This window comes from Apis laboriosa, unplaced genomic scaffold (genome assembly GCF_014066325.1).
Source record: "Apis laboriosa isolate Shangri-la unplaced genomic scaffold, ASM1406632v1 scaffold34_cov151, whole genome shotgun sequence".
In the NCBI taxonomy this organism is placed as follows: Eukaryota; Metazoa; Arthropoda; class Insecta; order Hymenoptera; family Apidae; genus Apis; species Apis laboriosa.
The window spans coordinates 5,233,569-5,254,056 of record NW_025222928.1 but is presented as its reverse complement, the minus strand read 5'-3'; the positions used below and the strand labels follow the sequence as shown (position 1 = coordinate 5,254,056).

Here is a 20,488-nt window from a genome sequence, read left to right as displayed (position 1 = left end):
TAAAATGAATTATATTATATAATATTATATTAAATAATATTAAATCAATAAATACAATATTATTTTCTCAAAATATTAGATTATCTTTGTTTTAATTTAATTTAATTTATTAGATTAATTTATGTTTTAAACTATTACTTATTAACTTATTTATTTTATAATTATATTTTTTGAATAAGTAATACAAATAATACAAAATAAACAATAAAAAAGTAATTCTAAACAAATAATACAAAATAAATTATTTTTTTATAAATATTTAAAAAATATTATATTAAAAATATTATATTTAAAAAAAATTATTTTTGAAGATATATTTAATTAATCATTATATTTCATTTTTTAATCATTTATTAAATGAAAAATTTATATTTAATACAACATAATAATATTTTATAATAATATTTTAGACACATAAATATTTACAAATAGATAAAGAGCACATATCTATGATTTGCAAATAATACATATTATACAAAAAGATAGAAAAAAAAATAATTTTAAAATATAATTTTAAAATATCAATAAATTTAATTGTAAATTTATATTTAACAAATATTAATAAATATAATTCATAAAATTTTTTAATACAATATTTTTGTAAGTATAAAAAAGCAAATGTATATTATTAAAAAAAGATGACAAATTATTTTATAATTTCAAAACAAAATTTGTTTGAAATTTTTTAATATTAATTAAAAAATGAATACTTTATGTGCAAATAAGAAATTAATTAATTTTTATTTTTTTGTCTTTTTCACAACTATGAATTTGCAGTACTTTCCTTTGAAAGTTGTAATACATGTATAATAACATCATCTATTGTACTTGTTGTTAAAAGACATTTTACCGTATTATCTTCTATGACAACCATAAATAAACGTTTTATATTTTCTCTTAATCTTTCATTAAAAAGTAAATTACTTTCTGATGTTAATGGTTGGTGTCCACATCTTCTAATTACAGCTTCTAGAATATCTTGAACTGGAGCTTCAGGCCATCCAAAGAGCTGTACAATACACGTGTATATATATATATATATATATATATATATATATGTTAAATATTATTTAATATAATATATAATTATTATAATATTAAATTATTATTATTGCAATTTATACCTGAAGTGTATCTTCATCAATTAATATTTTTAAAAGATCTGTAACAGCTTCCACCAATTTGTCAGGAGAAAGTCTTGTAGAATTTCCATTCTTTGTTTTTTGTACAGCAACAGTAGCAATATTATATAATTGTATTTGTAAATGTTTTCTTTCAACTTCATTCATTACATCTTCTAGCAAGTCACGATGTTTTGCTTTAATATGCCTCATTAAACAATCTTGTCGTATGAAAACTCTATTACATTCAACACAAGATTGTGGTGGTTCTCGCCTATGAGTATTTAGATGAGCTTGCAAAGAAGATTTCGTAGAAAAAGCTTTTGTACATTTATCACATTTAAATGCTATAATGAAAAGGATATTTTTTAATTGTATTTTATATTTTATAATATTATTCAATAATTTTTTTACCTTTAATTCCTGTATGAAGTATTGCATGTTTAACAAGATCTTCTCTCCTAATAAATCTTTTTTCACATACTTGACATGTGAATGGAGTTGCTCCTTCATGAACGAATTTCTTGTGAACATTTAAACGAGCTTTTCTATTAAATGCTTTTCCACATACATCGCAATAGAAACCATTTTCACCAGTATGATGAAATACATGTGCTCTCAATTGAGCGGCCTGAATAAATGATTTAGCACAATATTGACAAACATGAGGTTTCTCGCCAGTATGAGTTCTTTGATGACGATTTAAAGTTTCTCGGGCAGTAAATTTTTTTTGACACTATAATAATTAATAAATTAATTAATTATTACTTTTATATTATTAAATTGAATTAATAATGTTTATAATTTAATTAAATTTTTTTGTTGTGTATCATATATATCCTGCATTAAAAACTTACATTAATTTCCCGAAGTATACGAAGTTTGCTTGTAATTACAAAAATTATATAAGAAAATTAATATTATAAAATATTGGAACTTATAATTAAAATATAATGCCAAAAGATATAATTTATTAAAATTAGATTTCATTTCATCACATAAATAATACTTACATATTTACATTCAAATGGTTTTTCTCCTGTATGTATACGTCTATGTTTCTTTAATGCAAGAGAAGATAAGAAAGTCTTTGGACATAAATCGCATTGAACTGGTCGTTCTCCTGTATGTACACGTTCATGAATTAATAATTGTTGATTAGTAAAGAATTCCTTAGAACAATATTTACAAGGTTTTTTTTGTCTCTGAGGAGTTCCAGCATGAATTCGTAAATGTTCACGTAAATTATCCTTACGTGTAAATATCTTTTTACAAATCTATTAAAATACAAAGTAATTAATAAATTAACTAAATTTTGAGTATATAAAAATTATAAATATTATATATTAAAATTTACTTGACAGCAGAATGTATTACGAATATTTCCATGGCATCCTGATTGCATTATATGGCGATTTAAATGATAGCTTCGTGAAAAATAAGTATCACAAGGTTCACATCTATAATTTTAAAAATTTTAAGTTATATTATATTCTTTTAATTCCTTGATTTCAATACAATAATACTAATTATATTAATAATATTAATACTAATATGTAATTCCAATTTACCTGAAAATTTTTCGATCTGCGTGATTGGTATAACGATGTCTATTCAATGATTTTCTGTCACAAAATGATTGTCCACAGTCTTTACAAGTACATGACTCACACTGCCAATGGATTACTACATTGTGTCTTTCTAAAGATGACTTTTCTTTAAATGAAAGATCACAATGCTGACAGATAAATTCACCACCACTGTGTGCAGTGCTCAAATCTTCAGCACAGCAATGGCATTGTGTATCACGTACTGGCATAATTACTGGCTTATAATTGTTACTTTCTTGATTATTAGAACTAGAATCTAAAATTTAAAATATATTTTTTAAAATAATTCAATAAAATATTATATAATAAATCTTATGCAAAATACCTTTTACATTAGAATTATCAACATAGTTTACATTATCATATTTTTTTTCATCTTCTGAGTCATAATTTTCAAGAGTATTTAATTGCAAAATATTAGTATCTTCATTGCATACATTTAAATGTTCTTTTAGCATCTATTAAAAATAAATAATTTTGTAAAAATATATATATTATATTTAGTAAATAATAATACAATGTTAAATAAAATCAAACTCTTACATCTTCCGAATGAAAAACATGATGACACGTAACACATTCATAATCTGTTATAATTTGTATAATTTGACCATCATGAGTAATAACTGTAAAGTATAATAAAAAAGAACTATAATAAATAAAAAAAATAAAATAAAACAATGAACTTACAAAATAAAAAAAAAATATAAATATAAACATTTACAAAACAATTATAATATTTACTATAGCATACCTTTCATGTCAGTGGATTCTTTTTGTTCCGTAGACATTATAATAGTTTCTTGTATATCTGAAACTTTAAAAATTAAACATTAATACCATAGCTATTTTTAAAAGTATTTGTATATCATACTTGTACATTGTGATTACCAAATAATTTTTCTAATTGAGTTGCATCTCTCATTAATATTGCATTTTCAACTTTCACGATTTCTATAACAAAAATGACGCATGTCATATGCTACGTAATAATTAATATAAAATATACTATTTTTATTATAAAGAGATACAAATACCCATTATTTCCTCCATAATTTTTGATTTTAATAATTTAAGCAACGAAAGAATCGTTTATGTTGTTTAAAAATTAAATATAAATATGTACTTTTATAGTCCGTGTGTTTAAGAATTATACATATAAATTATAATATTCTACACTCTAGCAAGTATATTTGCAACTTATTGATAATTTTAATTAAAAGTTATTAAAATGGAACAAAAATTTTAATAAAAATTGTTGACAATTGTTTGATTATTATTAATTTTTAAGCTTCTCAATCACCTGCACTGCCCCTGGAAGAATAATCCCTGCAAACTTAAATGCACATCAAAATGGCCTATGTCAAGGGGCATATATATGTATATATATATATATATATATATATGTGCTTCCATATTTTTATTTTGTTTTCTATAAATATTTTTTAAATTTAGGTTAAAAATAATTTAATATATAAATCATACTTTTAAATATTGCAATTTTCAATTTTTAATATTATTTAAAAATGAATTAATTGAATTAAAAAGAATAATATTTGTTGTATAATATTTAAACACGAATAATTGTGAAATAAATGATGATTTTAATTAATTAGTATTATTAAAATAAAAAATTATTAGAGATTAAAAAAATATATACATAAAATTTTATAAATAATGTATTTGATAATATGTTTAATATAATTTTTTAAACTTAGTGTCACGATATTTATTCATTGTCGATCGATGATTGGTGAATAGATATATTTATTTCTTTTATGGTATACAACAAATCGTATCTATTGAAAAATATATTAAAAAATCAGATTGATTGTAATTATATTTTACATATATTTATTTATAAAAATTTAACAATTTATTTTATTGTTTTATATTGTAAAATGTAATTTATTTCTTAGGCAGTATTGCATTATACATTAATGTTAATGTTAAAATGTATCATGTTAATCAAAAGTTTTAATAATAACACATATAATACATAAATGTTAAATAGTGAGTATCAAAATATCAATGAACTTTAGGTTTTACAGATTTTACTTTTTTCAATTTTTTAAGACCATTGATATTTGACTTTAATAAGTTCCAATATGCTTGCTGAAATTTATTTACATCCTTAGAATGTATCTGAAATATAAAATTAATTATTTATATATTAATTTTTTTTATTATTTTAATTAATAATAATTAAAATAATAAAAAAATATTAAATTATACATACAACAGTGGAAATCTTTTTTGACCTTAATGTAGCTCTTACTAAGCAAAGAAATTCATTTGGTGTTGGTAAGGGAGGTCTACCTTCTCTAGGCACTGGTTTATTATGTCCATTAACTGAAGGTAAAATTTACGAATAAATTTTACATTCTAATTATATTTATAAAATTAATATAAATACTTACACCTTTTAATAGTAAGTACTACAGAACCAGAAAGTCTAGATTTGTCGAAAAGTCGTGTCAACTCCACTAAAAACTGAAATAAAATGTAACATATAAGTCTCGAAATATTAATTTTTTATGAATGAACAATTACCGCATCATTTTCCAGCAAAACCATTTTAACTTCAACATATGTTTTTAAAATTTGTTAAATATAAATAGTGTAACACTTTATTATGTTAATATTCGATCATTTAGTTCCTCCAAATGACAACGACAATGATACTATAAAGAACTTAATATTATGGAGAATTTACATGTTGACGACGAAATATTTTCAATTTTGTATATACATTGATTAAATATTTATAATATATTATATATTCTTATTGATGGTTTTAGAAATTCTATTATATATAGTTTAATTAATTTATTATTATTTATTAATGTAAATTTTTTAGAAATTTATATAGTAAAAAAAAACATAATAATGAAATTTAAAATGTCTTTGATTTGTAGAAACTGTGTAGTTTTCCTTATTCAAGTTTGGCGTTTATGAAAATTTTTCGTTACGTGAATGAAGAATATAGCAAATATTGCATCAAAATGAGCGATACAAGTATACAAGTAAAAATTTATAAAACAAATAAATGTATTTATGAAAATAATAATAATGTAGTGTTAAATGCAAATAATTTGAATAGCTTAATTTCTTGTTTGAAAAATACACAAATTGAAATCAACGATTTTTTAACTAGTCTTATTAAAAATCAAGATAGTTCTGATAATACAGAAAGTAAATAAAAAAAAATATGTATAAAAAATATATATATATATATATAAAAACTACTTGGTTGGAAATTTATAAGAATTAACAGATTCTTGTCAATTTTAGATCAGCTAGTGTCGGAAAGCGATTCGGATTTTGAAGACGAGATTCAAGTTAACCCTAAGAAATCTAAACTAACGGATTAAAAATTAATACAAATATTTCATAATTACAAAATTTGTATAGTATTTAAATATTACATTTTAACATTAAAAGTTCTATATTTTAGTATTATTATGTATTTGTGTATTTATAAATAAGAATTTGTGATGGTTAGAAACAATAAATCGAAAATAAGTGAAGAAAGTATCGTTAATAACAAAAAGTAAATATAATTTTGTTACATAAATTTATTACAAACATATAATAATTATAATTTTATAACTTTTTCATTTTTTCTATATTAACTCTGTCATAGTATATAATATCAGCATATTCTTAGTTATATTTTATTTACATATATTACAATTTAATTAATATCATATAATTTTATTAAAGATAGAACATGTCTACCATGCTCTCAAATGAAGCTCAACTGCGCTATGTAATAGAATGGTTTCAAGAATGGTCTGAAATGCAAAGAAATGATTTTTTGGATATACTTTTGGAACAATGTGGACCTTCAGGTCTTGTTAATGGATTAGTATCTAAAATGGAAAGTTTAGGACATACAAATGAGTCTGATAGACCACCAAGTCTATTTCAATGTCGTGTAAAATTATTTCGAGAATGGAGTCATAATTGGTCTCAACAAGAAAAAGATTATTTACTTTTATCAATAAAAAATACTGATGCTGTATTTGCAGAAAAATACGATGAAAAATTATCAACATTGGTATGTGAAGAAGAAAAATCATAAACAAATATCCAAAAATATATAATATTCTTTATTATTGTGGAATTAATTTTTAAAAACTTCTATAAACTTCTATTTTTAGGAATAAGAAAATGTTCAATAAAAAAAATGTGTAATTAATAAGTAGATTTGATATTCATATCTTATGTAAATTTTAACAAAATGTAATATGTTATGCAAAATAATTGAAATATTTTAAATGATTTGTAATAGTTTTGATAGAATAGAATTTATAAAATTCATATATACATTCCATTATTATTTCTGAGATCTGCTTTTTATATAGATTTTTTCTATTTATTCATAAACAAAACATTTTTTATTATCATATTATATAAGTACAATTACAAATTATTAAAAAAGATTTTATTTTGAATGTATATAATATTATATGCTTATAAAAATAGATATCAAACAAATATTATTTATTATCATATATGTATTTAATTAAAATAAATTTTTTTAACTTCATTATTCTCTTTTTTTATGATCATATTATATCCATTTCATATATGATTATTAACAATAAAATTAAATTAAATATATATCTTATATTTAAATTATAAAACAAAAAATGATATATATAATAAATATTTTCGTATATTATTTTAAAAAAATTTATGCAATGTTAAGAATTTCAATTTTATTTTTATTTTAACATCTACAAGTAATCTATAATTATTTAGAAATATTTATATAAAATTAATTTTTTTTAATATTTAATAGAATAGATACATATAAATATTTTATTTTGATAAAATAAAGTTATAATTTTGGTTCTTGCTGAAGCCATTTTATACATATTGTTTTAATAGCATTTTGACCAAGTCTATCAGATTCTTTCAAAATTTTTCTTATATCTTGTACTCTTGAATGCTTGACAGCTAATAAATATGCTGCTTTTAATTGTTTACATTCAATATATGCATTTATCTGAAAACAGAAAAATTTTTAAAAATGTATTAAATTTTTATATTGTATTATTTTTTTTATCTTACTTTAAGTTCTATATCAGTTATTAATCTAATAAGATTATGAATATTATTTTTAAGAACTGTTTCAGTTTCATCATGAGTTAGTAACAATTTTATACAATGTGTTAATACATAATCTGATATAATATATGAATTTGGAATCCCAGATGTATGACAACATTTAATTAATTGTTCTATTGCAGAAATATTATTTTTCATTACTAAAATATATCCAGTTAGAGAATACACTTTTTGTTGTGGTAAATTATAATCTGCAATAATAATATTATTTAAATAAACAAATAAATAAAATTATCAAGTTTTTAGAGCATATTTAAATTGACAGACCTTGCATTATTCTAAATGCTATACCGAATCCTTCTTCGATATTTCGCCCGCAAAGAATGGCTAAAACAGCTAAATTAATTTTTTGCTGTTGATTACCAAATAAAGTTGGTATTTCTGAAATAGTTGAATTATTATAATCTTTTTTTGGAAATAAATTCAAATATTGAATAGGAGCTCTTTCTTCTTTTTCACAATTTGCTAAAAATTTTGTAATTTCCATTTGTCTACAAATTGTATTTATATGTTTATCTATTTCTAATGGTTCCATTTCCATTGTTAGAATTCCTTGATTACTATGTATTGAACTCGTACTTTTTTTTCTTTTTCTATTTAAAGTTTCAATTTGCAACTCAGATTCTAAATGTTTTTGAGCATCAAACAAAAAATTTACTTTAGCATTTAAATCCGAGTAATTAATTACTTCATGAAGATAAAAACGAATACACGTCATAGCAGCGCGTATAAAATCTTTCATGAAAAGTTGCAAATGATATAAAATATTTAAATATTGTCTTTTTTCTAAACTATGACAAACATATATTAAATATTTTTTCCAAATTAGTAAATTCGAATCTTTTTTCATCATTGCTTCATGAAGCTTTTCAATACTTCCATTTCTTAAACAATATAAATAAATTACATTGAAAAATAAATCTGGTTCTAAATTATTTTCCAAAGTAAAAGTAAGACATTTTTCGAATTCCTCATGCTTCAAAAAAAATTCTAAAATTGAATTATAACTTCCATAAGTTAATAAATAATAAATGCTTTCATGATAGTAAATATTTTGTATCATTATAGATGTATTTTTATTATTGGATTGTTTTTGATTGACAATTTTAAAATTGCCAAAACTATTTAATATTTCTTGAGAAGGATTGAACTTATATTGATGAGGATATTGTACATATTTATAAATACTTAAATTATCTAATATTTGTAAAATTTCTACAAGTAATGGTGGATCTTTTAATGGACGATTTTTTGAAAATTCTGTTTTCTTTGAACTTGATTCAACCATTTTAATTTCTTCATTTTTTTTTAGATTTTGAGTTTCATTTTTATTTGATATTTTTGATTCTTTTGGATAAGACAAAATTATCCAGTCATCAAAATTATCATATTGAATTTTATCAAGACAATGGAAAAATTTATCTCGTGCTTGATGGAAATATCCCATTTTTAAACAGGCTTTACCCCATGTTGCCCAAACTCCTTGTGTATCTAATCTGTATGTACCTGCTTTAGTGCTTACATCTAAAGCAAGAGTCCATTGTTCTTTTTCAATTAAAAGATCTCTTAATTTTATTAATGTCCGATCATGTAAATTATCAGAAGGAATCAAATGTAAACAATCAAATTGAATGAGACTTGCAATAAGATCTACTTGAGATAGAAAACGATCGCAGTGAGTTAATCCAGTATTAAGACCAAGCTTAGCACATTTAACTTTTGCAGCTACTAATAGAGAATGTATCATTTTAATAATTACAATGTGATCAACTTCAGGATTCACTTTTCCACTACTAACAGGTTCTAGAAGACGTTTCATTTCATCGCAACAATCTAATAAAAAACTGTAACAATACATATTTTTACTAAATATCTTTACATGAAAATCTCATTAAATAAATAAAATGATATTTATAAAATTTATTATTACCTCGTATATGTTTTATGTTCAGAATGTAAGTTAAGAATAGCTAAACATAAAGAAACATTTGGAGCATATTCAAATGAAAATTCTTCTCTAATAGTTTCATTATGTTTTTGATCTCTTGTTAATCGCCAATAATCAAATATTTCACTACTTGGAGTTGATTGTGTTCCTTGAAAAGAGTGCATTTGTAATATAGTTTGCCGTTTACAATCATTGCATACGCGTACAAGTACAGAAGGTGGATAACCAGATACTTGCATGCGATGTTGAGAACATATTGCGCAAATAACACGACCACATCTACGACAATGATGTCGTCTATTAAACATTGAAAATATAACATTTTTACAACAGCTACATTTTCTGGCCTATTACATAGAAAATAATTAAAACAGTTTTAAATATTATAAATTAAAAACAATAATATTGAAGGATAAAATACATATCTTTTACATACTTTATCATTAGGTATCCATTCTTCTTTAGTAGGAACTACTATAGGCATAATAAACTCAGCATTTTCTGTCTCTGAAGCAAAATATTGCATATTTTTCGATTTGTTTTCTACAGAATCATACTGTAAAGATACACGACAATCCAATGATTTTTGAGCATAAAATCTTATAATTTTGTCAAAGCTACTTCTTGAAATTTCTGCTTCATTTAATTTGTCTTGAATTTTATGTAATATTTTTTGAATACTTTCAAATTTACAATTCATTAACAACTGTTCTAATATTAATAATGGTTCTTTTATGAGATGAATGTACAATGGTCTCTCTTGAACATTTAGCATACTTAAAATATCAATTCCTAGTAAAGTTCTTCTATATTTTATGGTTTCTATTGCTTTACAATATTTTAGTAAATAATTACATATAAATTTCAATGAGTCAATAGATTCTAATTTTTTTAATACATTTTTGCAAAGTTTAATAGATTGATCCAAAGGTAATGCCTGAAAAAACTGAATGAAAAAATATATTTTATTAAAAATTAAAAATTATTATTTATAACATTAATTTTTTAGAATTTCTAAAATACCTTTAAAGTTTGTTTAAAATTTTGAGATTCGCTTTTTAAAAGACCAATTAAGAATTCTTGAGTCACAGAAGGATGTATTTCTAATGAAAATGCTTGACATTCCATCCATTCTAAACATAATTCATATTTATCTGCATTGATTAGTGATTTGATTATTTGTAATGTATCAATTTTTTCTGTACAATAAGCAATGTTATACCAAGTTTCATTGGGTTTAATTATACAATATGGAAGCATTTTATGAAAAATTAACACTCTATGCAAGAGTTCATTTAATTGAAATTTACAATGTACAGGTAATTTGTAATTATCTATATGATTTATTATATGAAGCAATGCATTTTCACAAATATTTATATGCCATTTATTAACATTATATAAAACTGTTTGACTTAATATATACACATCTTTGATTTGGTATAAATATTGCAATATTTTTGCATTTGGTATAGCATTTTTTTCCGAAATAATATAACTAAGAATTTTATCTCTAAAATATTGCAATTCACTATTTAAAGCAATATAAGTTGGCAAAGCATTTATAAATTTTAAACAGGCATTCCATTTATTCTCTTTTAACATTTGTTCAAGATGAAACCATAATTTTTGTGCTGATATCTTTTCATAAATTGCTGTAAGAGTTTGATTATTCTCAAATATTAATTTTAATTCCTTAATCCAAAATGCGGTTATGAGATTTTCAAGACACGCAGTGCGTTTTAAATTATCACAGCTATTTTCCAATATAGTAGGATTTTCATTATTTATTCTTTGCAAAAGATAAGAAACAATCCAACATTGTTTTTCCAAATATTGTAATAAACTTGATCGTATACTATGATTTCCCCAAGTACTTTTGTATTGATTAATTTGTTTATGATGTGGATTAATATAAGTTGAATATTTTAATATTATATTATATGAATAGGAAAATGGTATGTATTGTATAATTATGTTTTCATCAGAGGATTTAAAATAATTATTTATTGAAAATAAATTTTCACTATTACTATTGTTACTTTGTAAATCATTTTTTGTATTTTGAGAAATGGAAGTTTGATATCGTTCTACAATTTCTGGTAATAATATTATTTTTTGCTTTTCTATATTTTGAGTGGATTTATAACATGAATAATGATTTAAATATTCATGAAAAGCATTACTTAAATCTTCATTCAATGATTCTGTTTTACAGATCTAAAATATAAATATAAATATCAATAAAAAATTTTACATATATACATAAAATAATATTAATAGATAATTCATAAAAAAAAAAAAAAAATAATTTACCCTAATACATGGAGTTCCAAAAAATTCATTAGCCATTACAAAAATAACTCTTGAATCATGGGTGATATCCAAATCTTGCCATGCTGATTCATTAAGTTCTTCTACTTGCATAAAGAATTCATCATTCAATATTATATTATTTAGCAATTTTGATCTAAGTGCAGCAAGTGTTACTAAACCCAGATCGCCAATTAAATAACCAATTGACATTAATGATACTGTATGTTGTAAATTATTAAAAGGAGGATGGTTTGCCCACACAGTTAAAATAGCATGCAGAAACATCAAATTCCATGTATTTAAAAAAAATGTTAATGTTTCATCACCCATAGATAATTCACTCAAATCTAAACTTGCAAGATGAGATGTTTTATTTAATATAGTTTGAATATCAGAATTTTTTGAAATAGTTTTGCAAATATCTTGACTTAAATAGAATTGATTCAAATTAAAATTATGTAAAACTTGCAAGAGCTCAATTAATATTTGTGAAACACATTGATTTGGTCCTTGAAACTTATAGTTTAAATCCTATAAATTAAAATATTATATATTATTTTATAAGTAATTTATAAGTTAATTTTTTAAATTTAATATAGAATTATTTGAAAATTTTTTATACATACTGATTTATATAAAACTTCATTTAATATAATACATCCATTTTTTTTATTAGTAATAATATAATTTGTATCTTCTTCAAAAGAAAGTCTAGGACAAGCATTTGTAAGAATACTATATCCTAAATTAATTTGTAAATCATGTGCAATTGTTTCAAGTTTTTGCGGTTCAATTTTAAGTTCAAATATTTGATAACCAAAATAATAATGTAAAGGAATTTTTAATAAATCAGAAACAGTAAATATTGTATGTTCAATTGGAATAATTGAATGTAAAAGTTGTAAATGAGAGCATATATTTTGTATATATTTCTTAGATCCAAAGAAAAATGTTACTATTTTACTAAGTATTTTTAAACCAGGTAAATAATTACCATCTTTTAATATTCTATTAATTGTATTTTTATTTGCTTGTGATTCTTTAAATTCCTGATGATTAATCATAATATCAGTCCAAAAGTCTTTGTTTTTTTTATATTCTTTTATACATAATGCAATTTTTGCATCACAGAGTATATCTTTTTCAGAAATTTGGTTTTTTTTTTCATATAACAATTGAAAAACTTTATGAAAGAAATATACATATTCAGTATTGTCAAATGTTTTACATAATTTTAAATATTTCATTGCAATTTCATAAAGATTTTTTGAAATTGGATAAATATGACTCATAGTTAAAGCCAAATCTAATGCACATATTGTTAATATTTCATTGTTATTAAGAATTTCCATACATGACATTTGTAAATTATTTTTTTGAGAGACCAAAAATGTCTCAACATGACTAGTTTGTCTAGAAGATTTTATACTTTCTTGTGTAACTAGTCTTATATTCTATAAAAATATGATTATAAGATTAAATATTATTCTTATAAGCAATGTTGATTAATTTTTATAACGTACCTCTAATGTGGAAGATTGTAAGTTTTTTGGAGACATATTTTTATTTTTCAATACCTTTGTCTGTTTGTATATGTTTTCCCTAAATGTGTGTAATGCTTTTGAAAACTGCACTTCTCCATTTAGATAAGTATTTTTCATATTATTTGTCTTGAAAATAACAATATATTAATGCAAACATTAATCAATATATTATTTCAAAAAATATTTTATATATGGTTGTTATTGAATGCTTCTACTTTATCCTATAAATTACCATTACATAAAGTTGAGTATATATATTTTATTAATTATTATTATATTTAATTTTTTATTTATATTTATATTTATATTTTATATTTAATATAAATATATATTTTATATTTTATTTTATATAATATTTTAATTTTTCTATTAATCTTCTTTTATACAGAATAATTTACAACATAAAAAATTGTTTGAAATTGCATCTGATAATAAAGATTATGATGAACAAAGTGAAAATGAAATGATACAACCTGCAGATTTAATGAATTTTAATCTCTATACAGAAGATGAAAGTAGATATAAACCATTACATTCATATGTAGAAAATTATAATAAACACAATGAAGTTATGAATAAATTACAACATCCAAATATATTTTTCCATTTAAAATCAAATATATGGGAAAACTCTAATATAGAAAATGATGACACACCATTTATTGCTGGTTTTAAGGAAGATCTTAATAAAGTGTTTATTTACTATTATAGTTGATAGATTTTATATAATAATAAAAATGTAGCTTTGTCTATCTATTTCTAGATAATAAAAGATAAAAGTTCAAAATTTATATAAAAAATTATTTAAAAAAAAATATGACAATGAACAAAATAATTCTTCCTTTTGGAAAACAATTAATATTGATGAAAACAAGAGGAGGTCAATTTCTCTAAATAACATGTTTGAAGAAGATAAGGATGCTGATAGTACAGAGCCAGGCGAAGAAGCCTATGATTATGATCAATTCAAAAAAGAATATGAAGAACAAATAAAAAAATTTAATGAAACTCTAAATATTACTGAAGAAGAAAAACTAGAAGAACACACAATGAAAGCATTACAAAAATTAGTTGATTTTAAAAATTGCACAGAAGAAAGTAAAAAATTTAATATTACATTAATGGATTGTTTAATGTACAATTATGAACAGCAAAAAGATAAACCTATTATTAAAAAAACATTACAAAAAATATGGTTAATTATTAAAATTTGGTTTCTGATATATATATGTCTTGCAATTCCTTTATGGTGTCAGAAAGGTGTTTATAAATTATATTTTTAAAAATTTCATATATATTAAATTTATTACATAATTATGTATTATTCTATAGGTTGGTGTTGTTGTTGTCTCCCTTTTAAATTTTGTTTTCCAAAAAAAAGAATATTATTTGCAAAACAATTTTATGTAAATAACCCACCTGGTGTGTATAAAAAAGACCCAAAAAAAGAAGAACTTATTACATATGAACCTACTGAATTTGAAGAAGATATGTATGAAAAGTTAGAAGCTGCAATAAGAAATATATGAGTGTATATTTAGATTTACCTCTATAATATTTTCTGCTTTTATATAATCATTTTTCCATAAACATCGAATAATTAAGCTTTCTTTAGTTGCCAACATAAAATTTATAAATAATGGTTTATGAATGATATCTTCATTTATAGCATCTGTTAATGTTATATTTTTAGAACATATTTGCCATTTGCTATTATGTATTGATTCTGATTCAGAACTATTAGTAGATTTTGTTCTTGTTTCATCCGAAATATTATCTCCTTGATAAAAATATATGTTTTCTTTGGAACGATTAGAAATTAAATTTTCATTTATTAAAACTTTATTTTTAGATTTAAATTGGTAATTTGTATTTCCATCTTTCATATTAATATTTTTAATGAACTCTGAAGTTGTATAAAGTTCAAATCTCCACTTGGCATCTGCTATTGCACTATTAATAAAAACAATATTTTTTTGAATTTGTTCTATTTCTTCTATACATTCATTTTTATTCTTCATTTCTATACATTCAATTTCTGTTGTTGATATAATATCTATTAAATGAAATAGCATATCTTTTATAGCATATCTGTTACAAATAAAACCTTGTTGTTTTATCGACTTATTTTCAAATTTTGATTCTTCATGAGAATTATTCATATATATTTTATCATAACTTTTTGAAGTATGATCAAAATCTTCATATTGTAAAAAAAATAAACAGAATATATCCTCTATCACTTGTATACGTAGATTAAGTGGATATAACATTTTTATATAGTAACTCATATCAGATAAATAACTTGTTATGATAGATTTATTTATATCATAATTATTATACAATAAAATAGCTTTTAAAGCATTTAATATAATATAATATGCATTGAAGATATTTTCAGATTCACAAATATCTTCTAACAAATTTTTTATTTTTGCATGATTTTGTTCCCATATATTAGTTGTCATTTTTAATACTAAAAGAGTGTCAAATTGTTGTAAAAGATCGAATATCCATTTTATAGATATTTTATCTTGAAAATCCATTGGCTTTATTATTTCTTGATTATGATTTAAGTTTTCTGCTTTAACATTTTCTTTCATGCAATTTAAAATGTATTTTAAAATTCTTATATTTTTGCGCAATATTTTTTGGACTTCATTCAATATGGGATTACATAACATATCAAAATTACATCTAGATATTAAAAATTCAATTGAATCATATATGAAATCATCTTTTTGAATATTATTTGAAAATACTTCTTCTTGTAAATATTTATTCAAAACTTTAAATAATAAAACTGGCCAAAAATCTTTTAATAATGTACAAGATAATATAAGTGAAACATCATCATATTTTTTATTTATTATTAAAATATAACATATATTCTAAAAAAAATATATTTATCACATATATATATTTTTTATATATATCACAATATTGATTTAAAATTTATATTTGATTTAAAATTTATATAATTACTTACCAAAATATCTGTAACCCAATGTAATTTGATATTACTTATTCTTTCTATTAGTTTATTTTTATTTATAGTGGGAGCAGAAGTAGATGTGAAATTAAACAATATTTTTTGAATTTTCAATGCATGATTTAAATTGTTATTAAATTTGGAATCTATATAAATTTCATGCAGAAAGATACACCATTTTTTAAAAAAATATTGATCTGTTCTTGAATATAGAGCATATTCAATATCTTCATTATTTTTTGCTTTCAATATCATAGGAAAAAGCCATTCAAATAATATAGATTCATCAAATTCAACAATATTCATTTTTGATATAATACATAATATAGATCCAAAATAATTATTATTGATTGATTGTTTAGATAATTTAAACTCCAATAAATCTTTTATCAATGAAAAATAAAAATTCTGTAAACTACAAACAATATCAGTTGATTTATTATATAAAGAATAAGTTAATAAAAATTCATTAAGAATCCAACATGTAACAAAAGGATTATCATAAATATTTTGTTTCAAAAATATAAAATATTCATCTTGTATTTTCCCAAAAATTTCTGGATTTCTCTGTTGCAAACTATTTTTGTATACTGTTAATAATTCCTATGAAATATATAAAATAAAATAAATAAATAATAAATGATATATATATGTATAAAATATAACAACATAACATTTATTTAAAAATCCATTTTTAATACCTGTTGTAAATTTATTGTCAAATTTTTGTATAATTGCAAAGCATATATCATTTGAATATAACATTTTTGTTTTTTTATATCTTCAATATTTAAAGTTGTATTATTAATAAATTTATTCAATAATATATAAATTATCCATTGATATTCATTTTCATTTTGAGAATGACTAAAAAAAATATATAATAAAATATATTTAAAAATTATGAAATATAAAATATAAAATTATATTTGAAATATAAAATTTTATTTATACTTACATTAAATTTGTAATTAGAGCTTCTGATTCAACAAAATCTACACTATCATTATTACATTTTGAAATAAAGATTTTATTATTATTTTCTCGACAAATAATAAGAGACGTATACCACAATTTTGATAAAATATACTTATTTATTTCTAATACTTGTATTTCTTTTGACATTTTTCTAAAATTTATTTACTTTAAAAAATAAGCAATACACAAAATATATATTTCGCTCTTTTATCCATATTGACACTAAAATTAAAAAATAAACTTAAAAAATAAACAATATACAAAATATATATTTCGCTCTTTTATCAACATCCATATTGATACGAAAACTTATATTTATGATTATGAAATTTCATTTCATATATATATAAAAAATCATTATATATTTTAATTGTTACTTTTATAATTTTATACTTAATAATTTCATTAAAATAAAAGTTTTAACAATACATTATATACATAATTGATTTTCAATACTGAAATACTAAAAATATCAGATTAGGTTAATACGAATACTTTATTTCAGAGATATTAAACAATGTATAATATATTAATAAGTATCATTTAGAATATATTTTTTTTATATTATTTTAAAATAAGTATATAAAATATATACAATGAATAAAATTGCTAAATTATTAATAAAAAATTCAATAATATTTCGTAATTCAATTATTTCATCAAATTTTAGCACAGTATCAAACAATGGTAATAAATTATTTCTAATTTTTTTCTAATTATTTAATTTCTAATTTTTTTATTTAATATTTAATAATATTATACATTTTAGATATTTTAATTACCAAAAAAGTAATAAGAGAGAATAACAAAATATTAAACAATAACAATATTGAAAATATTAAAGATATTCAAAAAAATTATAATAATATGAATATAAAAGATGCTATTAAAACTGTAGATATTTTATATAAAAAGATTAAAAAAAATAAAGAAAACTTATATTACACAAATTTAACAACTTCTAAAGAATTTGAACAAATATGCAAAATAATATGTAAAAATGTCAGATCTTTAAGCATATATGATACCATAAATATTTTACGAAATTTACTATTTCTCAATATTCCATCTGATACTGTAATAATTCAAACATTACTTCAATTAATACGTATTTCTTTGAATGATTTGACAGTTGGTCAAATAATGATTCTATATAATATGTTATATAAAGTTGAAGCAACACCTTTAATTAAAGTTTTACTTCCAGCATTGTCTCATGTTTTTAATGAGCGAGCTCAAATTGAACTTAATTCAAATAGTATTAATTTATTGCAAGCACTTCAATTTTGTTTTATAATCAATAATTCAAAAATAAAAAGACACATAATTACTCTTTTAGTTGAAAGTAAACAAAAAATAAACTTAGATTATATAATAGACATTTTTAATGCAATATATACTTTACCAAAATTATGTTTATCTTCTAAGCAACTTCTGCTTTGTGTACAAAATATAATAATAACTTATTGCAGAAGATTAAATTTTAATGAAATTAATTATTTACTTAATTGTATTTCTGAAAAATTTATGAATTCGTAAGTATTATATGATTACAATTAATTATGTTCTATAAATCTTTATGTTACTTTTTATTTTTCTATCTTATTTTAGAGAAATGGAATTTTATTGTGAAGCACTTATAGATAAACTGTGTTCTACTGTAATTATTAATAATATTACTTTTCAACAAAATTTAATTATCTTAAAGCATTTAAATAATATGCGTTATAGCAATATTTCTGTATTGAATTGTATAGAAAAATCTTTTAAAGATACAAATATTGAAAATTATTCTATTCAACATATAGATTTATTTATCAAAGGTTTTGTCATTGCGGATTATGTACCACATAATTGGAAAATTATAAGAAGAATATTACAAAATTATGTTATTCATACAGATTATTCAATGCATAATATAGTATCTATTGCTTATTATTTACTTTCATTAAATTATTATTATCCAGAATTAATAGAAAAAGTTTTTATTTTATATAATAATGATTCTATTATAAAAGAAAAGCATATTATATTAACTATATTAAAATTATATTGGTGTATTAAACTGCTTTATCCTGAATATAAAGGAGTTATGCCAGATGAAAATAAATTAAATCAAATTAAAATTGAACATAAAAATAATAATGTACTTCATTTAATGAAAAGTTTAAAAGAAGCTGTTGGAGGTGCTGAATACATGAAAAGTAGTTTAAAAACTAAATTTGGTGAATTTGTTGGTAAAAAGCTTATGAATTATTATAATTAGGAATTAATAATGGTAAAATATTTGAATTTAAATTTCGATTTTTATTATTTTATTTTAGATCATATTATTGTCATACAACCGGATGGATCACTTATGAATATTAATAATTATAATAATATTACATTTGTTGAAGATTTAGCATCATTATCAGAATGTATTAAGTAAGAAATATTAATTTTTAAATAACAATTTTGTTTTTATTAAAAATAATATTTATTTAAAATATAATAATTTCATATAATACAAGATAATTAATATAATATTATAGATAAAAATAATGCTGATCTTTTTACAGAATTTTAATTTTTGCTTTTCCAATAGAAGCATATTCTATTAATAAAAGAAATATGTTATCTACAGTTAAAATATTATTAAAAGCAATAGAAACACTACAAGGATTTCATCCTTTTGTTATAAATCCATATTTGTGGAAAAATTTGTCTGATAAAAAAAGAATATTGTATCTTCAAGAAGCCATTAAATTAAAATATAATAATATTTCAAATAATTAAATTGTTTTTAATAAAATTTTTAAATAAATGTCTAATGTAATAAACTTAAATAAAAAAAATTT

At 20.8% G+C, this 20,488-nt stretch overlaps 6 protein-coding genes across 7 annotated transcripts; 3 read left to right on the top strand and 3 right to left on the bottom strand.

Moving 5' to 3' along the window:
• Positions 1-646: 646 nt before the first annotated feature.
• On the bottom strand, positions 647-4,024 carry LOC122714843 (zinc finger protein 2-like). The gene is made up of 11 exons (XM_043936550.1): positions 3,769-4,024; positions 3,623-3,685; positions 3,486-3,548; positions 3,275-3,357; positions 3,057-3,189; positions 2,693-2,987; positions 2,479-2,581; positions 2,135-2,398; positions 1,536-1,857; positions 1,125-1,468; positions 647-1,009 (listed from the first exon to the last, which is right to left on the bottom strand). Exons 1-11 carry the CDS (start codon positions 3,782-3,784, stop codon positions 764-766), a joined length of 1,932 nt encoding a protein of 643 aa, XP_043792485.1. The 5' UTR covers positions 3,785-4,024; the 3' UTR covers positions 647-763.
• Positions 4,025-4,610: 586 nt separating this feature from the next.
• On the bottom strand, positions 4,611-5,434 carry LOC122714914 (signal recognition particle 14 kDa protein). Its single transcript, XM_043936695.1, has 4 exons — positions 5,285-5,434; positions 5,152-5,224; positions 4,971-5,083; positions 4,611-4,876 (listed from the first exon to the last, which is right to left on the bottom strand). The coding sequence occupies exons 1-4, from the start codon at positions 5,306-5,308 to the stop codon at positions 4,760-4,762; spliced, it is 327 nt and encodes a 108-aa protein (XP_043792630.1). The 5' UTR covers positions 5,309-5,434; the 3' UTR covers positions 4,611-4,759.
• A 432-nt stretch (positions 5,435-5,866) lies between these two features.
• Positions 5,867-6,935, top strand: LOC122714912 (uncharacterized protein C14orf119). 2 transcript variants are annotated; one of them, XM_043936694.1, is made up of 4 exons: positions 5,867-5,926; positions 6,026-6,284; positions 6,458-6,794; positions 6,898-6,935. In XM_043936694.1, the coding sequence occupies exons 3-4, from the start codon at positions 6,465-6,467 to the stop codon at positions 6,901-6,903; spliced, it is 336 nt and encodes a 111-aa protein (XP_043792629.1). In that variant the 5' UTR covers positions 5,867-5,926; positions 6,026-6,284; positions 6,458-6,464; the 3' UTR covers positions 6,904-6,935. The 2 variants fall into 2 exon arrangements, with proteins under 2 accessions (XP_043792629.1, XP_043792628.1); XM_043936693.1 differs by having other exon boundaries at positions 6,458-6,935.
• Positions 6,936-7,523: 588 nt separating this feature from the next.
• On the bottom strand, positions 7,524-17,801 carry LOC122715013. Its single transcript, XM_043936878.1, has 13 exons — positions 17,629-17,801; positions 17,372-17,537; positions 16,668-17,273; positions 15,226-16,569; positions 13,658-13,804; positions 12,761-13,588; positions 12,135-12,665; positions 10,842-12,038; positions 10,255-10,764; positions 9,801-10,165; positions 8,138-9,714; positions 7,814-8,061; positions 7,524-7,748 (listed from the first exon to the last, which is right to left on the bottom strand). Exons 1-13 carry the CDS (start codon positions 17,793-17,795, stop codon positions 7,581-7,583), a joined length of 7,854 nt encoding a protein of 2,617 aa, XP_043792813.1. The 5' UTR covers positions 17,796-17,801; the 3' UTR covers positions 7,524-7,580.
• Positions 14,441-15,219, top strand: LOC122715014. Its single transcript, XM_043936879.1, has 2 exons — positions 14,441-14,938; positions 15,011-15,219. Exons 1-2 carry the CDS (start codon positions 14,578-14,580, stop codon positions 15,205-15,207), a joined length of 558 nt encoding a protein of 185 aa, XP_043792814.1. The 5' UTR covers positions 14,441-14,577; the 3' UTR covers positions 15,208-15,219.
• Positions 17,802-18,241: 440 nt separating the features above from the next.
• On the top strand, positions 18,242-20,426 carry LOC122715112. Its single transcript, XM_043937035.1, has 5 exons — positions 18,242-18,335; positions 18,418-19,183; positions 19,260-19,885; positions 19,973-20,075; positions 20,210-20,426. Exons 1-5 carry the CDS (start codon positions 18,245-18,247, stop codon positions 20,424-20,426), a joined length of 1,803 nt encoding a protein of 600 aa, XP_043792970.1. The 5' UTR covers positions 18,242-18,244.
• Positions 20,427-20,488: the final 62 nt, after the last annotated feature.